We start from the raw sequence: 22372 nt of genomic DNA, 5'->3' as shown, positions 1-22372 counted from the left end.
AGAACATGGGTTGTGGGTTCGATTCCCACGGGGGCCCATTATGAAAATGTAATCACTCATTATGATACATCGCTCTGTATGATAGCGTAAAATGTTAGCCTATATCCACTGTAAATGAAATAACATCCTGCATTAATTAGAATAGTTTGAGGATTTTTTTGCAAGAGAAGTTAATAAAAACAACCATACTTTTCTTCACATATACTGTATCGCGTGCATCGGCCACCCTTCTGTTTTCCTCTGACCAGCGCTGAGACGACTCGCGCTCTTACCCTCTCAGATGAATCAATGCGGCTCGGTTTCTCCGTGATTATCCTATTCGTGTGGGTGAGGTACGGGGTCTGGAGGGTCACCATGAAAAACAGAAGCAGACACAAGGGTCCCGTTAGAGACCCCATGGCTACTGAGGTAAATAGTGCCAAGTACTCTAAACTCCTTGTGGACAAACGGCTCCCTCTTTTACCCTGCTCTTCTCTCCCTCTCGTTCACTCCCACTCCCCCTCTCTCTCCCCTTCCCACGAGTTTTCAACATTTTGCAACTGTTCTTATCCACTCACGTAGCACAAAGTTGGCCGCTACTCAAACTTTAGTTGAATGAACGATACACGATCTGCGATAAACCCACATGGACAACCAAACATATAAAAGCTTGACTGACCTTTCAACCACACAGTATTACGTATCATGCAGTGGTGACCCGGTGGGGCTGTTTAGGCTGTTTAGCTAAAAAAAAATATATATATGTACAGTATCAGTCAAAATGTCTTTATTTTGACTATTTTCTACATTGTAGAAAGACATCAAAACTATGAAATAACACATATGGAATCAAGTAGTAAGCAAAAAAGTTTTAAACAAATCAAAATATATTTATATTTTATATTATTCAAAGTAGCCACCCTTTACCTTGGTGACAGCTTTGCACACCCTTGACGTTATCTCAACCAGCTTCACCTGGAATGCTTTTCCAACAGTCTTGAAGGAGTTCCAACATATGCTGAGCACTTGTTGGTTGCTTTTCCTTCACTCTGCGGTCCAACTCACCTCAATTGGGTTGAGGTCAGGTGATTGTGGAGGCCAGGTCATCTGATGCAGCACCTCATCACTCTCCTTCTTGGTCAGATAGCCCTTACACAGCCTGAAGGTGTGTTGGGTCATTGACCTGATGAAAAACAAATGATAGTCCCACTAAGCATGGGATGGCCTTTCACTGCAGAATGCTGTGGTAGCCATGCTGGTTATGTGTGAAGGAGAAGCAGCTAACAAGTGCTCAGCATATATGGGAACTCCTTCAAGACGGTTGGAAAACATTCCAGGTGAAGCTGGTTGAGAGAATGCCAAGAGTGTACAAAGCTGTCATCAAGACAAAGGTTGGCTACTTGAAAAATCTCAAATCTCAAATATATTTTGATTTGTTTAAAACTTTTTGGGTTATTACCTGATTCCATATGTGCTATTTCATAGTGTTGATGTCTTCACTATTATTCTACAATGTAGAAAATAGTGAATGACAGGTCGCCACTATAAAACACATAGGGTGTGTCTATATATGGAAAAATACACCTTAAAAAATGTCCACCGATCGATTGGCTTGACTTTTGTTCGACCAATACTATTTTTTAGTCTGGACCATCCCTAAGGCCAATGTATATCCTATGTAAAACAATCAAGAAAACATAAATTAAAAGTCCAAGGTGACTTTCAGTAGGCCTATCTGAGTGATCCCATGTGTAGTGTAGGGAAAGCTATATACAACAGTAGGCTACATCCCTGTTAGCACAAGTCAATTACTGTAGCCTAAACTCTTTATAAACAACAGATACCGTACTTGAGAGATAGACAAGGAGCCCAAACCGAGCAGACTTCAGTGTCACTGATCCATGAGAATAACATCGCAAACTTCTTCAGAGTCACAATGAAAATATTTATGTTTCACTGAAGGCCACAGACATAAAAAAAATATTTGACGTGGCATTTTGTAAATTAAGGTTTTCCAAATAACAGATATTTTGTGTGTGTGTTTGTGTGTGTGCATGTCACGCCCTGGTCGAAGTATTTTGTGTTTTTCTTTATGTATTTGGTCAGGCCAGGGTGTGACATGGGTTTTTGTATGTGGTGTGTAGCTTAGTGGGATTGTAGCTTAGTGGGGTGTTCTAGGAGAGTCTATGGCTGTCTGAAGTGGTTCTCAATCAGAGGCAGGTGTTTATCGTTGTCTCTGATTGGGAGCCATATTTAGGCAGCCATATTCTTTGGTTGTATGTTGGGTGATTGTCCTGAGTGTCTTGATGTCCTTGTTTGATGTTAGTTGACACATGTATAGGCTGTTTTCGTTTCGTTTATTGTTTTCTAGTGTTCGTGTTTAGTCGTGTTTACGTTTGTTTAAATAAACATGGATCGCAATCGACACGCTGCAGTTTGGTCCGACTCTCCTTCACCATTAGAAAACCGTGACAGAATCACCCACCGTAAACGGAACAAGCAGCGTGTCAACAGGCAGGAGCAGCCCAAAGAGGAGCTGCGTATTAAGGATTTCTGGACATGGGAGGAAATCCTTGATGGGAGAGGACCCTGGGCTAAACCAGGTGAGTGTAGCCGCCCAAAGGTGCAGCAGGAGAAGAGGAAACAGGAGGAGCCCAAAGAGGAGTACAGTATGGACTATACTTCTTGGGAGGAGATAGACAGGTGGGCGGTCGACCCAGGGAGAGTGCCGGAGCCCGCCTGGGATTCGATGGAGCAGTGCGCGGAAGGTTACAGGAGAATGAGGTTGGCGAAGCAAGCACGACGGCGCGGACGGAAGCCCGGGAATCAGCCCCAAAAATTTCTTGGGGGGGGCTTACAGGGAGTATGGCAACGCCAGGTAGGAGACCTGCGCAAACTCCCTGTGCTTACCGGGGGGCTAGAGAGACCGGGCAGGCACCGTGTTATGCAGTGGCGTGCACGGTGTCCCCAGTGCGGGTGCATAGCCCGGTGCGGTATATTCCAGCTCCGCGTATCGGCCGGGCTAGATTGAGGGTTGAGCCAAATGCCATGAAGCCGGCTCTACGCATCTGGTCCCCAGTGCGTCTCCTTGGGCCGGCTTACATGGCACCAGCCTTGCGCTCGGTGTCTCCGGTTCGCCTACATAGCCCAGTACGGGCGATTCCACCTCGCCGCACTGGCAGGGCGACCGAGAGTATTCAACCAGGTAAGTTTGGGCAGGCTCGGTGCTCAAGAGCTCCAGTGCGCCTGCACGGTCCAGTCTATCCAGTACCACCTCCACACCCCAGCCCTACGGTAGCAGCTCCCCGCACCAGGCTTCCTGTGCGTGTCCTCGGCCCAGTACCACCAGTGCCAGCACCACGCATCAGGCCTACAGTGCGCCTCGCCTCTCCTGCGCTGTCGGAGCCTTTCTCCTCTCCTGCGCTGCCGGAGTCTCCCGCCTGTCCGGCGCCAGAGCCCCTCAGCCAGGATCTGCCAGAAGTGCCCGTCGGCCAGGATCTGCCAGAAATGCCAGTCGGCCAGGATCCGCCAGTCGGCCAGGATCCGCCAGTCGGCCAGGATCCGCCAGTCGGCCAGGATCCGCCAGTCAGCCAGGATCTGCCAGATCTGCTAGTCAGCCAGGATCCGCCAGAAGTGCCAGTCGGCCAGGATCTGCCAGTCGGCCAGGATCCGCCAGTCGGCCAGGATCCGCCAGTCGGCCAGGATCCGCCAGTCGGCCAGGATCCGCCAGTCGGCCAGCATCCGCCAGTCAGCCAGGATCCGCCAGTCAGCCAGGATCTGCCAGATCTGCTAGTCAGCCAGGATCCGCCAGTCAGTCAGGATCTGCCGGAACCACCAGCAAGCCAGGATCTGGTAGATCCATCAACCTGCCTGAGCTTCCTCTCACTCCCGAGCTTCCTCTCACTCCCGAGCTTCCTCTCACTCCCGAGCTTTCTCTCACTCCCGAGCTTTCTCTCACTCCCGAGCTTTCTCTCACTCCCGAGCTTTCTCTCACTCCCGAGCTTTCTCTCACTCCCGAGCTTCCCCTCACTCCCGAGCTGCCTCAGTCCCGAGCTGTCCTTCAGTCCCGATCTGCTCCTCAGTCCAGTGGGGTTCTGGGTGAGGACTACTAGGCCATGGTCGGCGGCGAGGGTGGTCTATCCAGGGACGCGAGGAGAGGGGACTAAGACAATTGTGAAGTGGGTCCACGTCCCCCGCCGGAGCCGCCACCATGGACAGACGCCCACCCGGACCCTCCCTATTGATTTGAGGTGCGTTCGGGAGTCCGCACCTTAGGGGGGGGGGGGGGGGGGGGTTCTGTCACGCCCTGGTCAAAGTATTTTGTGTTTTTCTTTATGTATTTGGTCAGGCCAGGGTGTGACATGGGTTTTTGTATGTGGTGTGTAGCTTAGTGGGATTGTAGCTTAGTGGGGTGTTCTAGGAGAGTCTATGGCTGTCTGAAGTGGTTCTCAATCAGAGGCAGGTGTTTATCGTTGTCTCTGATTGGGAGCCATATTTAGGCAGCCATATTCTTTGGTTGTATGTTGGGTGATTGTCCTGAGTGTCTTGATGTCCTTGTTTGATGTTAGTTGACACATGTATAGGCTGTTTTCGTTTCGTTTATTGTTTTCTAGTGTTCGTGTTTAGTCGTGTTTACGTTTGTTTAAATAAACATGGATCGCAATCGACACGCTGCAGTTTGGTCCGACTCTCCTTCACCATTAGAAAACCGTGACAGTGCATTGGATGAGACTGGGCTACCAATGACTGGCATTAAATCAAATCAAATCAAATCAAATCTCAAAGCACTTCATGATGACGGAAGTGAGTGCTACGGGGCGGTAGTCGTTTAGCTCAGTTACCTTAGCTTTCTTGGGAACAGGAACAATGGTGGCCCTCTTGAAGCATGTGGGAACAGCAGAATGGTATAGGGATTGTTTGAATATGTCCGTAAACACACCGGCCAGCTGGTCTGCGCATGCTCTGAGGGCGTGGCTGGGGATGCCGTCTGGGCCTGCAGCCTTGCGAGGGTTAACACGTTTAAATGTCTTACTCACCTCGGCTGCAGTGAAGGAGAGACCGCATGTTTTCGTTGCAGGCCGTGTCAGTGGCACTGTATTGTCCTCAAAGCGGGCAAAAAAGTTATTTAGTCTGCCTGGGAGCAAGACATCCTGGTCTGTGACTGGGCTGGGTTTCTTCTTGTAGTCCGTGATTGACTGTAGACCCTGCCACATGCCTCTTGTGTCTGAGCCGTTGAATTGAGATTCTACTTTGTCTCTGTACTGACGCTTAGCTTGTTTAATAGCCTTGCGGAGGGAATAGCTGCACTGTTTGTATTCGGTCATGTTACCAGACACCTTGCCCTGATTAAAAGCAGTGGTTCGCGCTTTCAGTTTCACACAAATGCTGCCATCAATCCACGGTTTCTGCTTAGGGAATGTTTTTATCGTTGCTATGGGAACGACATCTTCAACGCACGTTCTAATGAACTCGCACACCGAATCAGCGTATTCGTCAATATTTTTATCTGACGCAATACGAAACATGTCCCAGTCCACGTGATGGAAGCAGTCTTGGAGTGTGGAGTCAGCTTGGTCAGACCAGCGTTGGACAGACCTCAGCGTGGGAGCCTCTTGTTTAAGTTTCTGTCTGTAGGCAGGGATCAACAAAATGGAGTCGTGGTCAGCTTTTCCGAAAGGGGGGCGGGGCAGGGCCTTATATGCGTCGCGGAAGTTAGAGTAACAATGATCCAAGGTTTTACCACCCCTGGTTGCGCAATCGATATGCTGATAAAATTTAGGGAGTCTTGTTTTCAGATTAGCTTTGTTAAAATCCCCAGCTACAATGAATGCAGCCTCCGGATAAATGGTTTCCAGTTTGCAAAGAGTTAAATAAAGTTTGTTCAGAGCCATCGATGTGTCTGCTTGGGGGGGGGGGTATATACGGCTGTGATTATAATCGAAGAGAATTCTCTTGATAGATAATGCGGTCTACATTTGATTGTGAGGAATTCTAAATCAGGTGAACAGAAGGATTTGAGTTCCTGTATGTTTCTTTCATCACACCATGTCTCGTTAGTCATGAGGCATACGCCCCCGCCACTCTTCTTACCAGAAAGATGTTTGTTTCTGTCGGCGCGATGCGTGGAGAAACCCGTTGGCTGCACCTCCCCGGATAGCGTCTTCCCAGTGAGCCATGTTACCGTGAAGCAGAGGACGTTAGTCTGATGTCCCTCTGGAATGCTACCCTTGCTCGGATTTCATCAACCTTGTTGTCAAGAGACTGGACATTGGCAAGAAGAATGCTAGGGAGTGGTGCGCGACGTGCCCGTGTCCGGAGTCTGACCAGAAGACCGCTACGTTTCCCTCTTTTACGAAGTCGTTTTTTTTTGGGGTCGCTGCATGGAATCAATTCCGTTTACCTGTTTGTAAGGCAGAACACAGGATCCGCGTCGCGGAAAACATATTCTTGGTCGTACTGATGGTGAGTTGACGCTGATCTTATATTCAGTAGTTCTTCTCGACTGTATGTAATGAAACCTAAGATGACCTGGGGTACTAATGTAAGAAATAACACGTAAAAAAACAAAAAACTGCATAGTTTCCTAGGAACGCGAAGCGAGGCGGCCATCTCTGTCGGCGCCGGAAGTAACACAGTCCTGACTATGGCATTCATTTGGAGAAATCTGCACCGCTTGTCCTATTTCCTCAGGATAGGTAACTACAGTGATTGCAGGGTGTAGCGCTGAAATAAATAGCTCAGTCTGCCTTTATGAAATAGTGGGTAACACTGTGAGAGAGACCAAATAATCAGAGGTTTTCCTATGCCAGCTCTATACAACTAATCTCTGCAAACAGTACAACTAGAGAATGAGAGAAGTTTCAATAATCAGGGATGCTCACACACCATGAGGAGATATCTCACCCATCTTTTCAGGAATCCTTTATTACATAGTGGTCTACTACAGCAGTAGATCCCCACAAAGTCAAAAAGACAATATAATCACCACAGTGAAACCATGAAAAGTCTGCTGAACAGAAGTTCTGAGTTCTGATACCCAATCATTCTCCATCATCACATCAAAACCCCAACTTTAATAACCACACCCCGCCGCACAACACACAAAAACATCAAATGTCTTGACCATCAGTAGCAAATAATATGCGTAAATGTGATCAAAAACAACATTTCACAATAAATCCCTCCAAACATGAGTCTTCTCAAGACTCTGTGATTTAATTTGAGGGTTCGTACTGTATGTGTGTGTTCCCCACAGAAACTGAAGGACAGGGGGTAGGGGGTGTGTATTGGGGAACCAGTTTCAACAGAACCTCAACTAGCTGTACTGTTCTGCTTCTTTTTACAGAAGGATCTCACAGTATTGAGAGCCATCTCGTGTTTCTGTATTAAATTCTCAAAGATATAGAAGAACAGACATTGTGGAGTGAGACCCCCATGCAGTGAGACCCCCATGCAGTGAGGCACCAATCAGTCACAAACCACTCACTGGTCATGGGCTATCGATTCTACATGCGGCTCTCTTCCCATTATCCTCCCATAGTGACATCACCTACTAGGATTAGGGTAGGTACTGTAGTAGTGCCGAGGCACCTCAGTGAGTAGGACAGAGATTCAGACATGGGGGTGATGCTTATATCACATCCTGGGCCTAGTGAAGGGCTTACAGTAGGATGGGGTACTGCACATGGGTGAGTAGGTGGGTGGGTGGTAGTGGGGAAGTTACTGTTGTGTGACTGTTGTCTTCAGTGCTGTCCTGGGGGATTTGAGACCATGTCAATGAGTCGTGAAAGAGTCAGAGCTTTAACCCAACCTTCGCTCTCTCTCCCCCGCTACTCTCTCCTCTTCCATCCTATCATCTCTTCCCTCTGCTCAAACCTTCTCCAACCTATCTCCTGATTCTGCCTCCTCAACCCTCCTCTCCTCCCTTTCTGCATCCTTTGACTCTCTATGTCCCCTATCCTCCAGGCCGGCTCGGTCCTCCCCTCCCGCTCCGTGGCTCGACGACTCATTGCGAGCTCACAGAACAGGGCTCCGGGCAGCCGAGCGGAAATGGAGGAAAACTCGCCTCCCTGCGGACCTAGCATCCTTTCACTCCCTCCTCTCTACATTTTCCTCCTCTGTCTCTGCTGCTAAAGCCACTTTCTACCATTCTAAATTCCAAGCATCTGCCTCTAACCCTAGGAAGCTCTTTGCCACCTTCTCCTCCCTCCTGAATCCTCCCCCTCCTCCCTCTCTGCAGATGACTTCGTCAACCATTTTGAAAAGAAGGTCGACGACATCCGATCCTCGTTTGCTAAGTCAAACGACACCGCTGGTTCTGCTCACACTGCCCTACCCTATGCTCTGACCTCTTTCTCTCCTCTCTCTCCAGATGAAATCTCGCGTCTTGTGACGGCCGGCCGCCCAACAACCTGCCCGCTTGACCCTATCCCTCCTCTCTTCTCCAGACCATTTCCGGAGACCTTCTCCCTTACCTCACCTCGCTCATCAACTCATCCCTGACCGCTGGCTACGTCCCTTCCGTCTTCAAGAGAGCGAGACTTGCACCCCTTCTGAAAAACCTACACTCGATCCCTCCGATGTCAACAACTACAGACCAGTATCCCTTCTCTCTTTTCTCTCCAAAACTCTTGAGCGTGCCGTCCTTGGCCAGCTCTACCGCTATCTCTCTCAGAATGACCTTCTTGATCCAAATCAGTCAGGTTTCAAGACTAGTCATTCAACTGAGACTGCTCTTCTCTGTATCACGGAGGCGCTCCGCACTGCTAAAGCTAACTCTCTCTCCTCTGCTCTCATCCTTCTAGACCTATCGGCTGCCTTCGATACTGTGAACCATCAGATCCTCCTCTCCACCCTCTCCGAGTTGGGCATCTCCGGCGCGGCCCACGCTTGATTGCGTCCTACCTGACAGGTCGCTCCTACCAGGTGGCGTGGCGAGAATCTGTCTCCTCACCACGCGCTCTCACCACTGGTGTCCCCCAGGGCTCTGTTCTAGGCCCTCTCTTATTCTCGCTATACACCAAGTCACTTGGCTCTGTCATAACCTCACATGGTCTCTCCTATCATTGCTATGCAGACGACACACAATTAATCTTCTCCTTTCCCCTTCTGATGACCAGGTGGCGAATCGCATCTCTGCATGTCTGGCAGACATATCAGTGTGGATGACGGATCACCACCTCAAGCTGAACCTCAGCAAGACGGAGCTCCTCTTCCTCCCGGGGAAGGACTGCCCGTTCCATGATCTCGCCATCACGGTTGACAACTCCATTGTGTCCTCCTCCCAGAGCGCTAAGAACCTTGGCGTGATCCTGGACAACACCCTGTCGTTCTCAACTAACATCAAGGCGGTGTCCCGTTCCTGTAGGTTCATGCTCTACAACATCCGCAGAGTACGACCCTGCCTCACACAGGAAGCGGCGCAGGTCCTAATCCAGGCACTTGTCATCTCCCGTCTTGACTACTGCAACTCGCTGTTGGCTGGGCTCCCTGCCTGTGCCATTAAACCCTACAACTCATCCAGAACGCCGCAGCCCGTCTGGTGTTCAACCTTCCCAAGTTCTCTCACGTCACCCCGCTCCTCCGCTCTCTCCACTGGCTTCCAGTTGAAGCTCGCATCCGCTACAAGACCATGGTGCTTGCCTACGGAGCTGTGAGGGAACGGCACCTCAGTACCTCCAGGCTCTGATCAGGCCCTACACCCAAACAAGGGCACTGCGTTCATCCACCTCTGGCCTGCTCGCCTCCCTACCACTGAGGAAGTACAGTTCCCGCTCAGCCCAGTCAAAACTGTTCGCTGCTCTGGCCCCCAATGGTGGAACAAACTCCCTCACGACGCCAGGACAGCGGAGTCAATCACCACCTTCCGGAGACACCTGAAACCCCACCTCTTCAAGGAATACCTAGGATAGGGTAAGTAATCCTTCTCACCCCCCTAAAAAGATTTAGATGCACTATTGTAAAGTGGCTGTTCCACTGGATGTCATAAGGTGTATGCACCAATTTGTAAGTCGCTCTGGACAAGAGCGTCTGCTAAATGACTTAAATGTAATGTAAATGACAGGTGCAGAGGTCCCTGTGATGAGTGATGCAGAACCACAAGCCCTGGAATAGAATGGCATGCAGAAGGGATAAATGTGTATCATAATGGACAGTGGGAGAGAACTATAGCTGAGCAAGCAGAAAAGAAAGGAGCAGTAAAGTAGAGGCCAGTAAATGCAGTACTGTTCAGTGCAGGCACAGTGGGTCTATACTACGTGGGTGGGTGGTTGAGAGGGAGGAGAGCTACAGGTGGAATCAGATCTAACTCACTGACAGGTCTGTGATGGCCCCAGCGTGGGGAATGAAACAGGACTCCTGATGCTTCAGCAGTTGGTGATTTACTTTCTGGAGCTGATTATGGCATGAGAATGTTTTTATGGTATGAGAACGTTCACCAGGCTGGGGGTACGACAGAACAACTAACCTTAGCTATACTTCCATGGTAGTGATGGTGTTAGGTGTGTTCTGCTGGGGAGATGAGAACATAACCATTGAATTAGATGATGGCAAGGTGATGGACACTTACTCCCTGCAGAGGGCACACCTTCCCCACTTTCTATGCTCATTCAACAGTACACTTTTTCTCTCAGGATATCTGCCATTCAAGATGACAGAAAAACACATTGGAACAAAGACTCATTGTCCATTAGGCTACTGTAATTACCTGGTAATAAGCACAAGGCTGAGTTAATTCAACAAAATGTGTGCTGCTCAAGTAGGTTATATGTATTCCTGTGTTACATCGTTATTTCCCTAATGAAAGATGGGTTTACATTTCCTCGTAAATCATGAGAAGATGCAACCTGTATGAGTTGTGTCTCACATCACCCTGCTTGTCACCTTCCCACAGTGCCCACTGCCCAGTGGAGCTTGCCTCAATCCATCCAAGCTTCCTGATAAATTTGTTTTTCTCTCCAGTTTACAAATTCCACATCTGAGAGGCTTTCATGAGGGAGGAAATTTGCCATGTGCCTTCCAAAAATAAATACACATGCCTACGCAATGGTTATTTTGTAAAATGTGGTCAACAGGTCTTCTAGTCCCATAACCTGATTGGTTCTCGAAGAGTAAACCCTACATTCCATAAATTTTCGCTTTGGCATCTTGTCTGACATGTGAATGAATTCATAACATTTCTCACAAATACCACTGAGGTGCTTATAAGCGCATTTTACACACTGGAAATTCACTGTACCCAGAAGATACCCAACCCAGAGTGCTTCGGGACTGAGTGTATTCGCAGTACAGGATTAACTGAAAATGTTTTGGATGCACGCTGTCATTGTGTTCCTGTGTCTTTGTCCAATCCGCGCTGCGTTTGGGCAGGTGAGTGTTTCCTGCGGTTGTCAGTGTCATGAGGAAACCTTGGCCACTATTAAGAGATAACATATGGTGTTCCTTGGTTTTATTTTGCACAGCTGCTTGGTCCAAACTGTAACTGATTTAAAAGCACGTAATCACACTACATATCACAGAGTGATACGTAAAATCTAAGTAAATTACTGTATTTGATATGATCATGGGTTACCATTATAATCTCTATGAGTGTGTTATGATTCAATGTAGGCTATTGTGGTTTCTGATGTGTTTAGGTAGTCCATTAACGTAATAAACTCAGAAAACATTTCCAGACCAATTAATTATCAAATATACAGTATCCTCGGGACATAGTTAACATTCTTGCCATTATCTGTAATGACCTGAAAAGACCGTGGGTAAATATCACACAGATTTACAACTGAGAAAATAGACCTGAGAGAAAGGTTGTCTGAATGCTCTTTTCATGGACAGGCTTTAATTCAACATCTAACACTGAGCAATGCAGCATTGATGTCTGGGTGTTGTTGAAGGTCAAAACGCATCAAGCTGAAGTGACAATCTCTTGTCAAAGTCAGGAGCCTGCAAGTCCAGCTATAAGGTCATTATCCATGCATCATGACATGGACAGATACCCATTGATAGAACTGGTGTTTGGTGGGCCTCAATTCCCAGGCAAGCTGCACAAACAATTACTAAGGCCCCTTGATGCATGTTCACACACCGAGAGGCCCATCACTATGACTAGACCTATGAACACCTCTGACATATTTCAACAAAAAACTGCTAAACCTCTCTACCTTGTCAAAGTGCAAGGGTCTATATTACTGTGTGTGTGTGTGTGTGTGTGTGTGTGTGTGTGTGTGTGTGTGTGTGTGTGTGTGTGTGTGTGTGTGTGTGTGTGTGTGTGTGTGTGTGTGTGTGTGTGTGTGTGGTGTGTGTGTGTGTGTGTGTGTGTGTGCTATGCTGTACTCCCTGTTGTTCAGTTAGAAATTAATGTGGAATGTCAAATTGGGACTCAATTTAGTTTTTGTCCACGTTTGGTTAAGATCATGACGTACTGTGTGGTAATGAGCTGTGTGTATGAGGAGTCTGTTCAGGTCTCATTAGTGATCTTTGACTTGTTCTTGTCATGGCACTCACACTGCAGAACTGAAGCCATGCAGTGATTACATAATTGAACAAGGTCAGTCAGAGTATTATTAGCTACAGGACACTTTTCCCTTTTATGCAAAAAACTTTCTGCATCACAGAATTCACTTAGAACAATCTAGAATCCTTGGATTAGATCACCATGCTACTTTGGCCTTCATCATTGCACTGCACACCTCTCGACTCAAAGAGCAGCTCAGAACTTACTGAAGGAGACTATAGGTATGTTACCTAGGCACACCAAGATAATGTCACAGACACATGAAATGCAAATGCATGAAATGTTTTGCAGCGGAGGCAGAAAAAGGACATTATCGCTGGGGCACACAAATAGCAGCCTTTCCCTCCCTCCCTCCCCCCTCCCTCCCTCCCTCCCTCCCTCGGTCCTGCATATCCAGCATAGCTCCCTGCTCCAGTTTCAATCAGCCAGGTGTTTTCACAGGATGACCAAATATTTACTTTTCTTACATAACTTCTAGATGAAAACACTAATTGGCTTTCTGAAAACATCCATGAGCGGACAGAGAGGAGGAGGAGGGAGAGAGTTGAAGTTTAGGGAAAATATACTACTAACACTCCCTGATTTTCTCAGCCAATGGGAGGAGAGGATGTGCCTCATACACAGGTGATGTTTACCCTCTGGGTGTTTATGCCACACCATCTGACCCCAAACAGCCTCTCCAACCTACAGTACACCCACCCCTGCATCAAACAATGAACGCTATGAGCAAGCAACATTTTTTTCTGCCTCCAAGGAGATCATTCCACTGACTGTCAGAACTTCCACACACATCTGGCCTGAAGAGATAGAACAGCAGAGATAGGTTGGGATATGAGAAAAGACAGAATGGGAGGGGATTTAGTGTGATGGGAATCTGTTGTGAGTCCAGATAGGATTGGAGCCACTCTTTCTCTCATGGAGTGTGTCTTTAGTGTTTCACAGCAACCCCCTTAGACCGTACAGGAGGCCTACAGGACTTCTCTCTAGCACCATCAAGTAACACCACCAGGGGCATAAGCACGCAACCTCCAAAACATAAAACGACTACCACTAGAGAACAACTCACTTTGCACAAAGGCAAAAGCCTACCAACACTACAGCCACCTCTGACTTCAAGCTCCCCAGTTGGTGGTAGGGGTTGTTGAGATGCCCATGCATGCTCAGAACTCTTGGTTCACGTGTAGGGCAGACAACCAGGGGGATGATGTCTCCGTTCAATTGATACAGTCACCATTAACCACATTGACTCGGCTGCCTACTGTGGACAGTGAGATTAAAAACATGACCATCTGAGTGCTGATGTAGTGTTGAAGCAGATATCTCTACTCTGATGTCTCTCCTCTGGTCTCCCCATAAACTCAGACCAGTGACCTTTTTAGCAACTTTTATGTACTGTACACTACATTCTTTATCTTTCAGTGCTATCTTAGGAAAACCCCTCGAATACTTTCTAAATGCAGTAACAAATCACTTCATGTGGCTCACCAGCTGCTAGTTTATCATTCATAACTCAAGCCAATGTACATTAACTTGTTGTTGTTGGTGAGGTCATTCCTCTGTTCTGTCCAGTGATTAAGTTGCGAGGACATTTGCCTTTGCAGTGTATGTGTAATGAACACGATGGAAGACAAAGAGCTGGTTTCAAGCGCAGGTGTTTATTTGTAAAGGACCACAGGAGGAGGCAGGTAGCTGGGTCCAGGGGCAAGCAGGTGGTCATACACAGGGGGTCCTAAGGCAACAGGACAGGCAGGGAAAGGCTAGTAACTTCATCCGGGAGATCAGGCAGTAGGTTGATAACAGGAAATCCGATAAAGTACAGGCAGGGAATAGGCAAAAGGCATCGTTAGTGAGGCAGGCCAAAACTATCATACATGGGAGCATTACATTTTGGGAAAACCAGAGCTCCCAATAGAAGTGTGTCACAAAACAAACAATACCTCACAATGATGGGGTGCAAAGAACTTAATAGTGTGTGATAATGACATACAGTTGTGTGAACAGATGATCAGAATTTAGGTGATTGGCATCTGGAACCTGAGCTGCATTCAGGGGCTCTATGTGTTTGAGAGTGTGAGCTGGAAAGTGAGCTGCGTTCAGGGGATCTACGTGTTTGAGAGTGGGAGTTGGAAGCAGACGTTACAGAATGTGGTCTGGTCTGTACAACTGAGAGATGTCAAATTCTAGGAAGCTAATGTAAGAGTTAGTTCTGCCTCCATCCTCTGACCAAGTCACCTGTGTCTCACGGTCCCTGACTTGAGTTTAAATTAGGCAGTCATCTATCAACTGTAACTGCATTTCACTAGGCTACACAGAGAACATTCATTGCCTATGTCAGTGTAGGAAAAATAAGCTTGCATGCTCCTCAATGTTTTAATGGATTTTACAAACCCATGTAACCTGCTCCTTTGCTAAAATGCAGTTAAGATCTTCCTGAATTACGGCTTTTTAAAATAGAGTAACTCTGCAAATTAATTGCCTTTTGGGGATGACTCTCTTGTCAAGTTATCCCTGTATAGCCCTTTTTAACTGTTCCACTGCCCCTGGCTTCCCCTGTTTCTGTTGGACAAAAAAGTGTTCACCTGCTTACCATGCCCTGTCCCTGTAGGACTGTCCCAGCAGGCAGGACATGCAGAGCTCCCTAAAGCAGGTCCAGAATCTGCTGTCGACCCACGAGGCTGCATACCTTCAGAGCCTCCGCACCCTGAGGAAGAAACTCAACTTGCTACAGAACACAGCCACTAAACAGACTGGCAAAGTAAACAATGTTAAGTCTGCACACAGCCCAAACATCAGTCAAAGACGCAACATGCAACATGCTTAAATTAGATTTCTTCATGTTCTTTTTAAGTACACTGAAATGCCTAAAATGGCTTTTAGTAGGCCTGCTGCTTTTTATTTTATAATCCAAAAAACATCAGTTGCAAGAATGTGAAGAAGGTTTGTATTACTACTGTTTCTGCTATTGTTGTCAACCTCATGAACGAGAACCAATCGTGATTCAGTAAGTTGTGTAGGCCTACACACAGTACAGCCGGACCGAGTTGTCCTGGTAAACATGCTATTAGCAGCGTCGCGCTGCGTTCTAAAAATGTTAACTGTTATTGGTGGATTGTTATTCCTTTGCTACTACTGTATGTAATTTGACATTTGGTGGTTAGCGGTAGGTAGAAATTTTCAATTTAACTGCTATGGATCTATGGCTGGAGAGTTAAGTCTTGGCTTATGTCCCCCTACCAACCGCCCCCCACCGCTTTACAGATACATGTCTAAAGCTGGACACGCCTGCCAACAGCAGGAAGTTGGGAGAGGCGCAGAACCCAGGTCACGAGGTTCACTTTCTGTGTGATGCGGGTTATGAGTTGGTGGGAGCAGAGAGCAGGATGTGTCAGGAGAGCCTCACCTGGAGCGGCCAGCAGCCCACCTGCAACAGTGACCCAACCATCTGCTACAGATTACCCTACCCCTAATCCAAACCTTAACCATTGGTGAGATTAACACATATCTGATGTGAAATCACTATCCTTTGTCAACTACCATCTACTTCTCTGGCTCCTGTCAGGTGTCCCCCCACCCCTTATCTTCTCCTTTCCTCTTCTCTGTCCCGTCACTCATCTATTTATCTTCTCTATCATCTCTCTCACGTCCTTGTCAGCATCCTCTTTGTGCCCCCCTCTTTTCTTTATCTCCTTTCCCTCATTTTAAACTTCATGCATATTACTAACATTTATCTAGATAAGGTGGCTTGCATCCATATGTGTTTCATTATCACATTTCCTTTTTATGTATTTTCATGGCCATCCAGAATGGGTTATTGAATCCAGTGACTGTGACACATAGTGATAGCAGCCCTCTGTCTTGACAGCTCGCTAACATTTAGATAACGCTTCAAAGACGTTCTGTGAGACTAAAAGTCAGGCCATCCCTTTCGCTCCAGTTAGGTCGAGTACTCACACACACGGATGCACACGCACATTCATGCTCGCACATTCTTTCTCCTTTGGTTCATGCATCAGAGCTATAAGGTTACACCTGTGCTTGTCAGTGAGTTGGCGAGCCAACATTTTACATCAGGGCTAATATTACTTCATTCTCCTCTCTTGACTAATCCCTTACTCCTCCTGTCTTTCCTCAGACATAAATGAGTGTGCCTCGTCTCCCTGTCTGAACGGGGGGACGTGTGTGGACAAGATGAACCAGTTCTCCTGCACGTGTACCAAAGGTTGGGCTGAAAGATGCTTAAGCAATAAGGCCCAAAGGGGTGTGGTATATTGGCCAGTATACCATGGTTAAGGGCTGTTCTTATGCACGGCTGTTCTTATGCACGACGTGAAGTGCCTGGACTCAGCCCTTAGCAGTGGTATATTGGCCAGTATACAATGGTTAAGGGCTGTTCTTATGCACGACGCAAAGTGAAGTGCCTGGACTCAGCCCTTAACAGTGGTATATTGGCCATATACAACAAAATCCTTGAGGTGCCTTATTGCGATTATAAACTGGAACCAGAACTTAGTCCTATATATATCTCTATGCTATGGCTAACTAGTAGCAACAACACACAAGGGCCAGACACCGAGGGAGACCCAGGTCCACTCCCTCTCACTGGTTCTGGCTGGCTGGGCTATCATACACACTCAGGGCTCCAGGCAGAGCCAACGCCTCAATAAGGCCCAGTTAAGTTTTGTTTCTCTCTGTCTGTTTCATTTCTCCCCCATGTGCAGTACACTGCTGTAGGTGAGAGCCACACACAGAGTAATGGGGATTTGGATGGACTTTGACCATGACTAACACTGCTTGCACTGTGTGGGAGCCTTCTATAAGTCTATCATCCCACTCACACACAGCCCACTGATAGAGGGCTGCATGGTGTAATGGATGTGAACACTGAGGTCAGGATATGTTGGGAATCTACAGTGTTGCATGACGGTTTAATTTCATTTTTTTAAAGTTTAATGTAACCTAACATAAATTGCAAGTCAGTCTAAACCAGTGTTGTTGTACTCGAGACCGTCCGCCCACATCACAGCTTTCATGCCACGCAGCCAGGTCAATCAAGGTGTAGATGGAGGATCACCAGATCAAGACCCTGTCATGGCCAGGGCCAATCTCCAGACCTGAACCCCATTGAAAACCTCTGAAATGTGATCAAGAGGAAGCTGGATGGTCACAAGCCACCAAACAAAGCCGAGTTGCTTGAATTCTTACACCAGGAGTGGCATAAAGTCACCCAACATCAATGTGAAAGACTGGTGGAGAGCATGCCAAGATGCATGAAAGCTGTGATTGAAAATCAGGTTTATTACATATTATTATATGAAATATTGATTTCTGAACTCTTCCTAAGTTAAAACATTAGTATTGTGTTTCAAAATGAATATTAGCTTATTTTCTTTGCATTATTTGAGGTCTGACAACACTATCATTTTTGTTATTTTGACTAGTTGTCATTTTCTGCAAATAAATGCTCTAAATGAGGACTATATTTTTATTTGGAATTTGAGAGAAATGTTGTCAGTTTATAGAATAAAATAAAAATGTTAATTTTTATATTTTTATAACTTTTTAATTAAAAACAAACAAACACATACCTATAAATAGTAAAAAGTAGAGAAACTGATAATTTTGCAGTGGTCTCTTCATTTTTTCCAGAGCTGTATATTCACATGTGCGCAGCACACACAGCCTAGTTTCAGCAGAATTTCATCTGCAGGCAGCAAGAGTGCACAGCTCTCAACTGTTTTTTTGGAATAGAGCAGCTCACAGAAAAATGACATTGGTAGCCAGTAGGGTAGGTAGGAAATACTTTTCAATGTATGATATCTACCAGTAAATGCTAATTAAGGCAACAATGGGTATGCAAACAAGGTATTGAAAAGGTCTGGTCCAAAGTCAGAAGGGAATTCAGTCATCATGCCCTGTTTGCATCAGTGGCATAGGAGGGCCTGGGTGGACAAGGGTCTACCCACTGGGGATCCAGAACCACCCAATCAGACGGAGCAAAAACAGAAAAATAATACATTATTATTATTACAAAAATACGCATATTTTCAGACCTCCAAAAGGGTCTCCTGATGTGGTTTAAGCATTGTTGTGGACCTAGAACGTCACATTGTTGTGGACCTAGAACATCACCTTGTTGTGGACCTAGAACGTCACCTTGTTGTGGACCTAGAACGTCACATTGTTGTGGACCTAGAACGTCACATTGTTGTGGACCTAGAAAGTCACCTTGTTGTGGACCTAGAACGTCACCTTGTTGTGGACCTAGAACGTTACATTGTTGTGGACCTAGAACGTCACCTTGTTGTGGACCTAGAACGTCACCTTGTTGTGGACCTAGAACGTCACCTTGTTGTGGACCTAGAACGCCACCTTTTTGTTTTTCTATTTAAATAAAGTGCGATTTAGAGTGCGAATCTAATAAACTGAAAACATAAGATTTTTTCCTTTGCTGGGCAGACCATTTGAGATTTGTTTTGCAAAATGTGAGTGTACCCACTCTGACATAGTAAGCCAGTGAGTTCCAATCATAAGAATACTAAAACACAACCATTAGGCTTGTCACGAATATTACCGAAGGTGACTCCCCTTCTTGTTTGGGTGGCGCTCGGCGGTCGTCGTCGCCGGTCTACTAGCTATCACCGATCCGTTGTTCTGTGTTCCTTTGGTTTTGTCTGATTGGTATCACCTGTTTCTTGTTTGGTTGTTAGGGTAGGGTTATGTATAGTTTGCTTCTGTTTCGTGCGGGCTTGTTCATCTGTTCTTTGTTTGAGTGTATTTTGTTTGTATTTTGGGTTTCACGCTGTCCGTTTATATTTCTGATAATTTGTTTTCCTACTTTTGTTCATGTTATTTTTCCGGAACATTAAAGCGTGTTTTTTTCCCACATCTTTTGCTCTCTGCGCCTGACTCCACACCTCCTCACTCATTTGTCGTAACGAGGCTAAGCATTTCTTAATCGAAATGTACAACTATTACTTTCCATTGCAAAAACATTTCACGTTTAGCACACAAAGTAACTGGTGACCTAAAGTTTAAATGCAACAACGTTTCACACACAAGTTATTTTCAAAGAGATGGCTAACAACGGAAATAAAAATAAACACAGTTCCACTCAGTAGATGAGGATAAATTTAAACTTACTCAAGAAGTTATTCTTGAAAAGGGAGGAGCTAACAAATTAGTAACAACATCCTCTTCTATAACACCTGCTGCACAAACTAGATTTTTTTTAAAGATAGCTAGCTACACAACAGTACTTTTCCTATCTAGCTTATGATGGCCTACCCAATGGTTGACTTAGCTAGCTAGATTTATCTCCCCAGAGAACAACAAAGAAAAATCCTGATTGGATCTTTTTTCTCTTCAGTGTTAACCCTTTCATTTCCAACAAACTGAAGTGATTTAAATCAGAAAGCCTTTGAAAATAATATTTATTATTATTGTTCTAATAGTTATTTTATAAATCCATTAGCCCTTCTCTGAAGCGGCATAAGATCCATTCTTCCCCACTGTGTTTGGGTTAGTAATAATTTGTAGAGTGGCTTTATTTTCCCTCAGCCAGCATTTTCTTCACCATTCTGAATATCGAAAGAATCCATATGTTCTGAAATATCAACACAGAAATACTGGACATTTTGAACTGTTATTATGGTGGCGATTGACAAAATTACAATCATGGTCTTGAATTGGAATCATTTTTTTCTGGACTCGGTCTCGTACCCCTTGTCCCCCTCCGGTCTTGGTCTTGACTCGGTCTCGTACCCCTTGTCCCCCTCCGGTCTTGGTCTTGACTCTGTCTCGTACCCCTTGTCCCCCTCCAGTCTTGGTCTTGACTCGGTCTCGTCCCCCTCCAGTCTTGGTCTTGACTCGGTCTCGTACCCCTTGTCCCCCTCTGGTCTTGGTCTTGACTCGGTCTCGTACCCCTTGTCCCCCTCTGGTCTTGGTCTTGACTCGGTCTCGTACCCCTTGTCCCCCTCTGGTCTTGGTCTTGACTCAGTCTCGTACCCCTTGTCCCCCTCCGGTCTTGGTCTTGACTCGGTCTCGTACCCCTTGTCCCCCTCCGGTCTTGGTCTTGATTCGGACAAGATTTGCTTCTATCTTGGTCATGAATTGGTCTCGCTTTAGGTGGTCTCAAACACAACACTGGTCCAAACACTGGTAACCCTGTGAACCAATAGTTAATTTGTTACTCTTTGTTCACATGGTAACCATAGTGTTTTATAAAGAAATAAGCTGCACTGTACCAATTTGAAGATGGAGATGTTTAGATGGCCATGCCCTCAGACTGCAGTCAGAAACCTCCATATCAATGAGAATCGTCCTTAGTTTCACGCTTCTCCTCATTCCTCTCTCTTTTTCTCCCTCTTTCTTTTTTCTCCAACCTTTGTCACCATGACGAACACCTCGTCTGCCACCTCCTCTGCGGCGGCTGCCATCTCTCCCCCGGCTGTGACTGTTGGTCCGTTTTTCCATCCATCTCACTGTACGCAGGTCCAGGGCACCACCCACTGCACCTGTGACCCCGGATACACCATCTCTGGGCGTGACGGCACCACTTGCAAAGGTATACTGCAAACAGCTACCATTGCTATGGTAACATCAAAAGAAACACACTCTGTAATGTTATATACTGTAACTGACATCAATAGCAATTTTAACTGTGTGTGTGTGTGTGTCTTTTAGACATTGATGAGTGTGAGTTGTTCCAAATGGGTCAGGCTGGCCGGCTGTGTTTACATACCTGTGTTAACACCCCTGGAGGCTACCGCTGTACCTGTCCTGCTGGATACAATCTCACCCGCGATGGACGCAACTGCAAAGGTGAAAGGAGACCACACACACTGTACCAAAGTCTCAAATGCGCCCGCAACGCTGAACACACACACTCACACACACCATCAAATCCTTTGGCTCAAAACATGCCAGTTATGCCAGATGAATACTAAACATTTGAATAGTCTACCACAACGAGAAAGAAGATCATTTGGCTGAAGGATAATGAATGTTTCCTATTATTTCCTATCCGTTGTAGCTGTAATTCCGTGCAATTCTGTTATCCACTGGCTGAATAATTAAACAAACCATACATCTGGTCTGAACAAATGTTTGTTTTTGTAGACAATTACAATGAATCCGTTATTTCTGTCTCGCTCTATTTTCTCTCCGTCTCTTTATCTGTCCCTCACTTTTACACATATTATTCTCCCTCTCTCTCCCTGGCCTGTAGACATAAATGAGTGTGCCACCAGACTGAATAACTGCACCCGGGACCAGATGTGTATAAACAACTACGGAGGGTTCCAGTGTGTACGTGTGGACTGTTCCCGCATGCGAAACGCCACCTACAGCAAAACCTCACCCCTGTGAATACCTCCTCTTATAGTTAATCAAGAAAATATTTGATAACTATTTTTATCAGTCTCTTGCAATAATCCCTCTTAATGCCTATATCCTTCCCCGTTCCCCAGCCGTTGTGAGCGTAACCCCTGCTCTGTGGACAACAAGGTGTGCTCTCAGGCCCCTAACTCCATCTCCCACCACTACCTGTCTGTCGTATCCAACCTGTCAGCACCACGCACCATGTTCCATGTGTCGACCCTCCGCCTCATGGGCGACACGCTGCGTTTCTCCCTGTTGGGCCGCGGGCAGGCCTGACGCCACTTCACGGTGCAGCGGTCAGACCGACAGACAGGCCAGCTGGTGCTGGGGAGCCCGGTGCAAGGATCTGCTACACTGGAGGCAGAGGTGGAGATGACTGAGCCGGAGAAAGGGGTCCAGCCGGGGCGGTACATCACCAAGATCACCATGTTCATCTCCCAGCACGAGTTCTAGAGGGAGAGAGAAAGGGAGGGGTGTGAGTTGAGGGAGGCCAGCTGGAGTTGG

The 22372-nt window shown here is 46.5% G+C and overlaps 2 protein-coding genes across 4 annotated transcripts in view; one reads left to right on the top strand and one right to left on the bottom strand.

The window, feature by feature from the left end:
• LOC118359980 (C-type lectin domain family 18 member A-like) overlaps positions 1 to 475 on the bottom strand; it is a 30548-nt gene extending 30073 nt beyond the window's left edge. For all 3 annotated transcript variants that reach the window (XM_035738979.2, XM_052482509.1, XM_052482508.1), the window contains exon 1: positions 190 to 475. The gene's annotated coding sequence lies outside the window, so the exon portion shown is untranslated. The remainder of the gene's footprint in view (positions 1 to 189) is intronic.
• On the top strand, positions 355 to 22372 carry LOC127909389 (fibulin-7-like). Its single transcript, XM_052470554.1, has 7 exons — positions 355 to 408; positions 15096 to 15240; positions 15749 to 15919; positions 16623 to 16709; positions 21173 to 21310; positions 21717 to 21852; positions 21958 to 22372. The coding sequence occupies exons 1-7, from the start codon at positions 355 to 357 to the stop codon at positions 22142 to 22144; spliced, it is 918 nt and encodes a 305-aa protein (XP_052326514.1). The 3' UTR covers positions 22145 to 22372.

This window comes from Oncorhynchus keta, chromosome 2, assembly GCF_023373465.1.
Source record: "Oncorhynchus keta strain PuntledgeMale-10-30-2019 chromosome 2, Oket_V2, whole genome shotgun sequence".
Lineage (NCBI taxonomy): Eukaryota > Metazoa > Chordata > Actinopteri > Salmoniformes > Salmonidae > Oncorhynchus > Oncorhynchus keta.
Note: the sequence above shows the minus strand (reverse complement) of the source record. Positions and strands in the feature narration are given on the sequence as shown.

What these genes read in the sequence shown, in the direction of transcription:
- LOC127909389 (XM_052470554.1), top strand. Translation starts at nt 355, where the DNA reads ATGAAAAACAGAAGCAGACACAAGGGTCCCGTTAGAGACCCCATGGCT. An exon ending in CACAGCCACTAAACAGACTG is followed by an intron (nt 15,241 to 15,748) that starts GCAAAGTAAACA and finishes ACCGCTTTACAG; the next exon opens with ATACATGTCTAAAGCTGGAC. An exon ending in CCAGCAGCCCACCTGCAACA is followed by an intron (nt 15,920 to 16,622) that starts GTGACCCAACCA and finishes GTCTTTCCTCAG; the next exon opens with ACATAAATGAGTGTGCCTCG.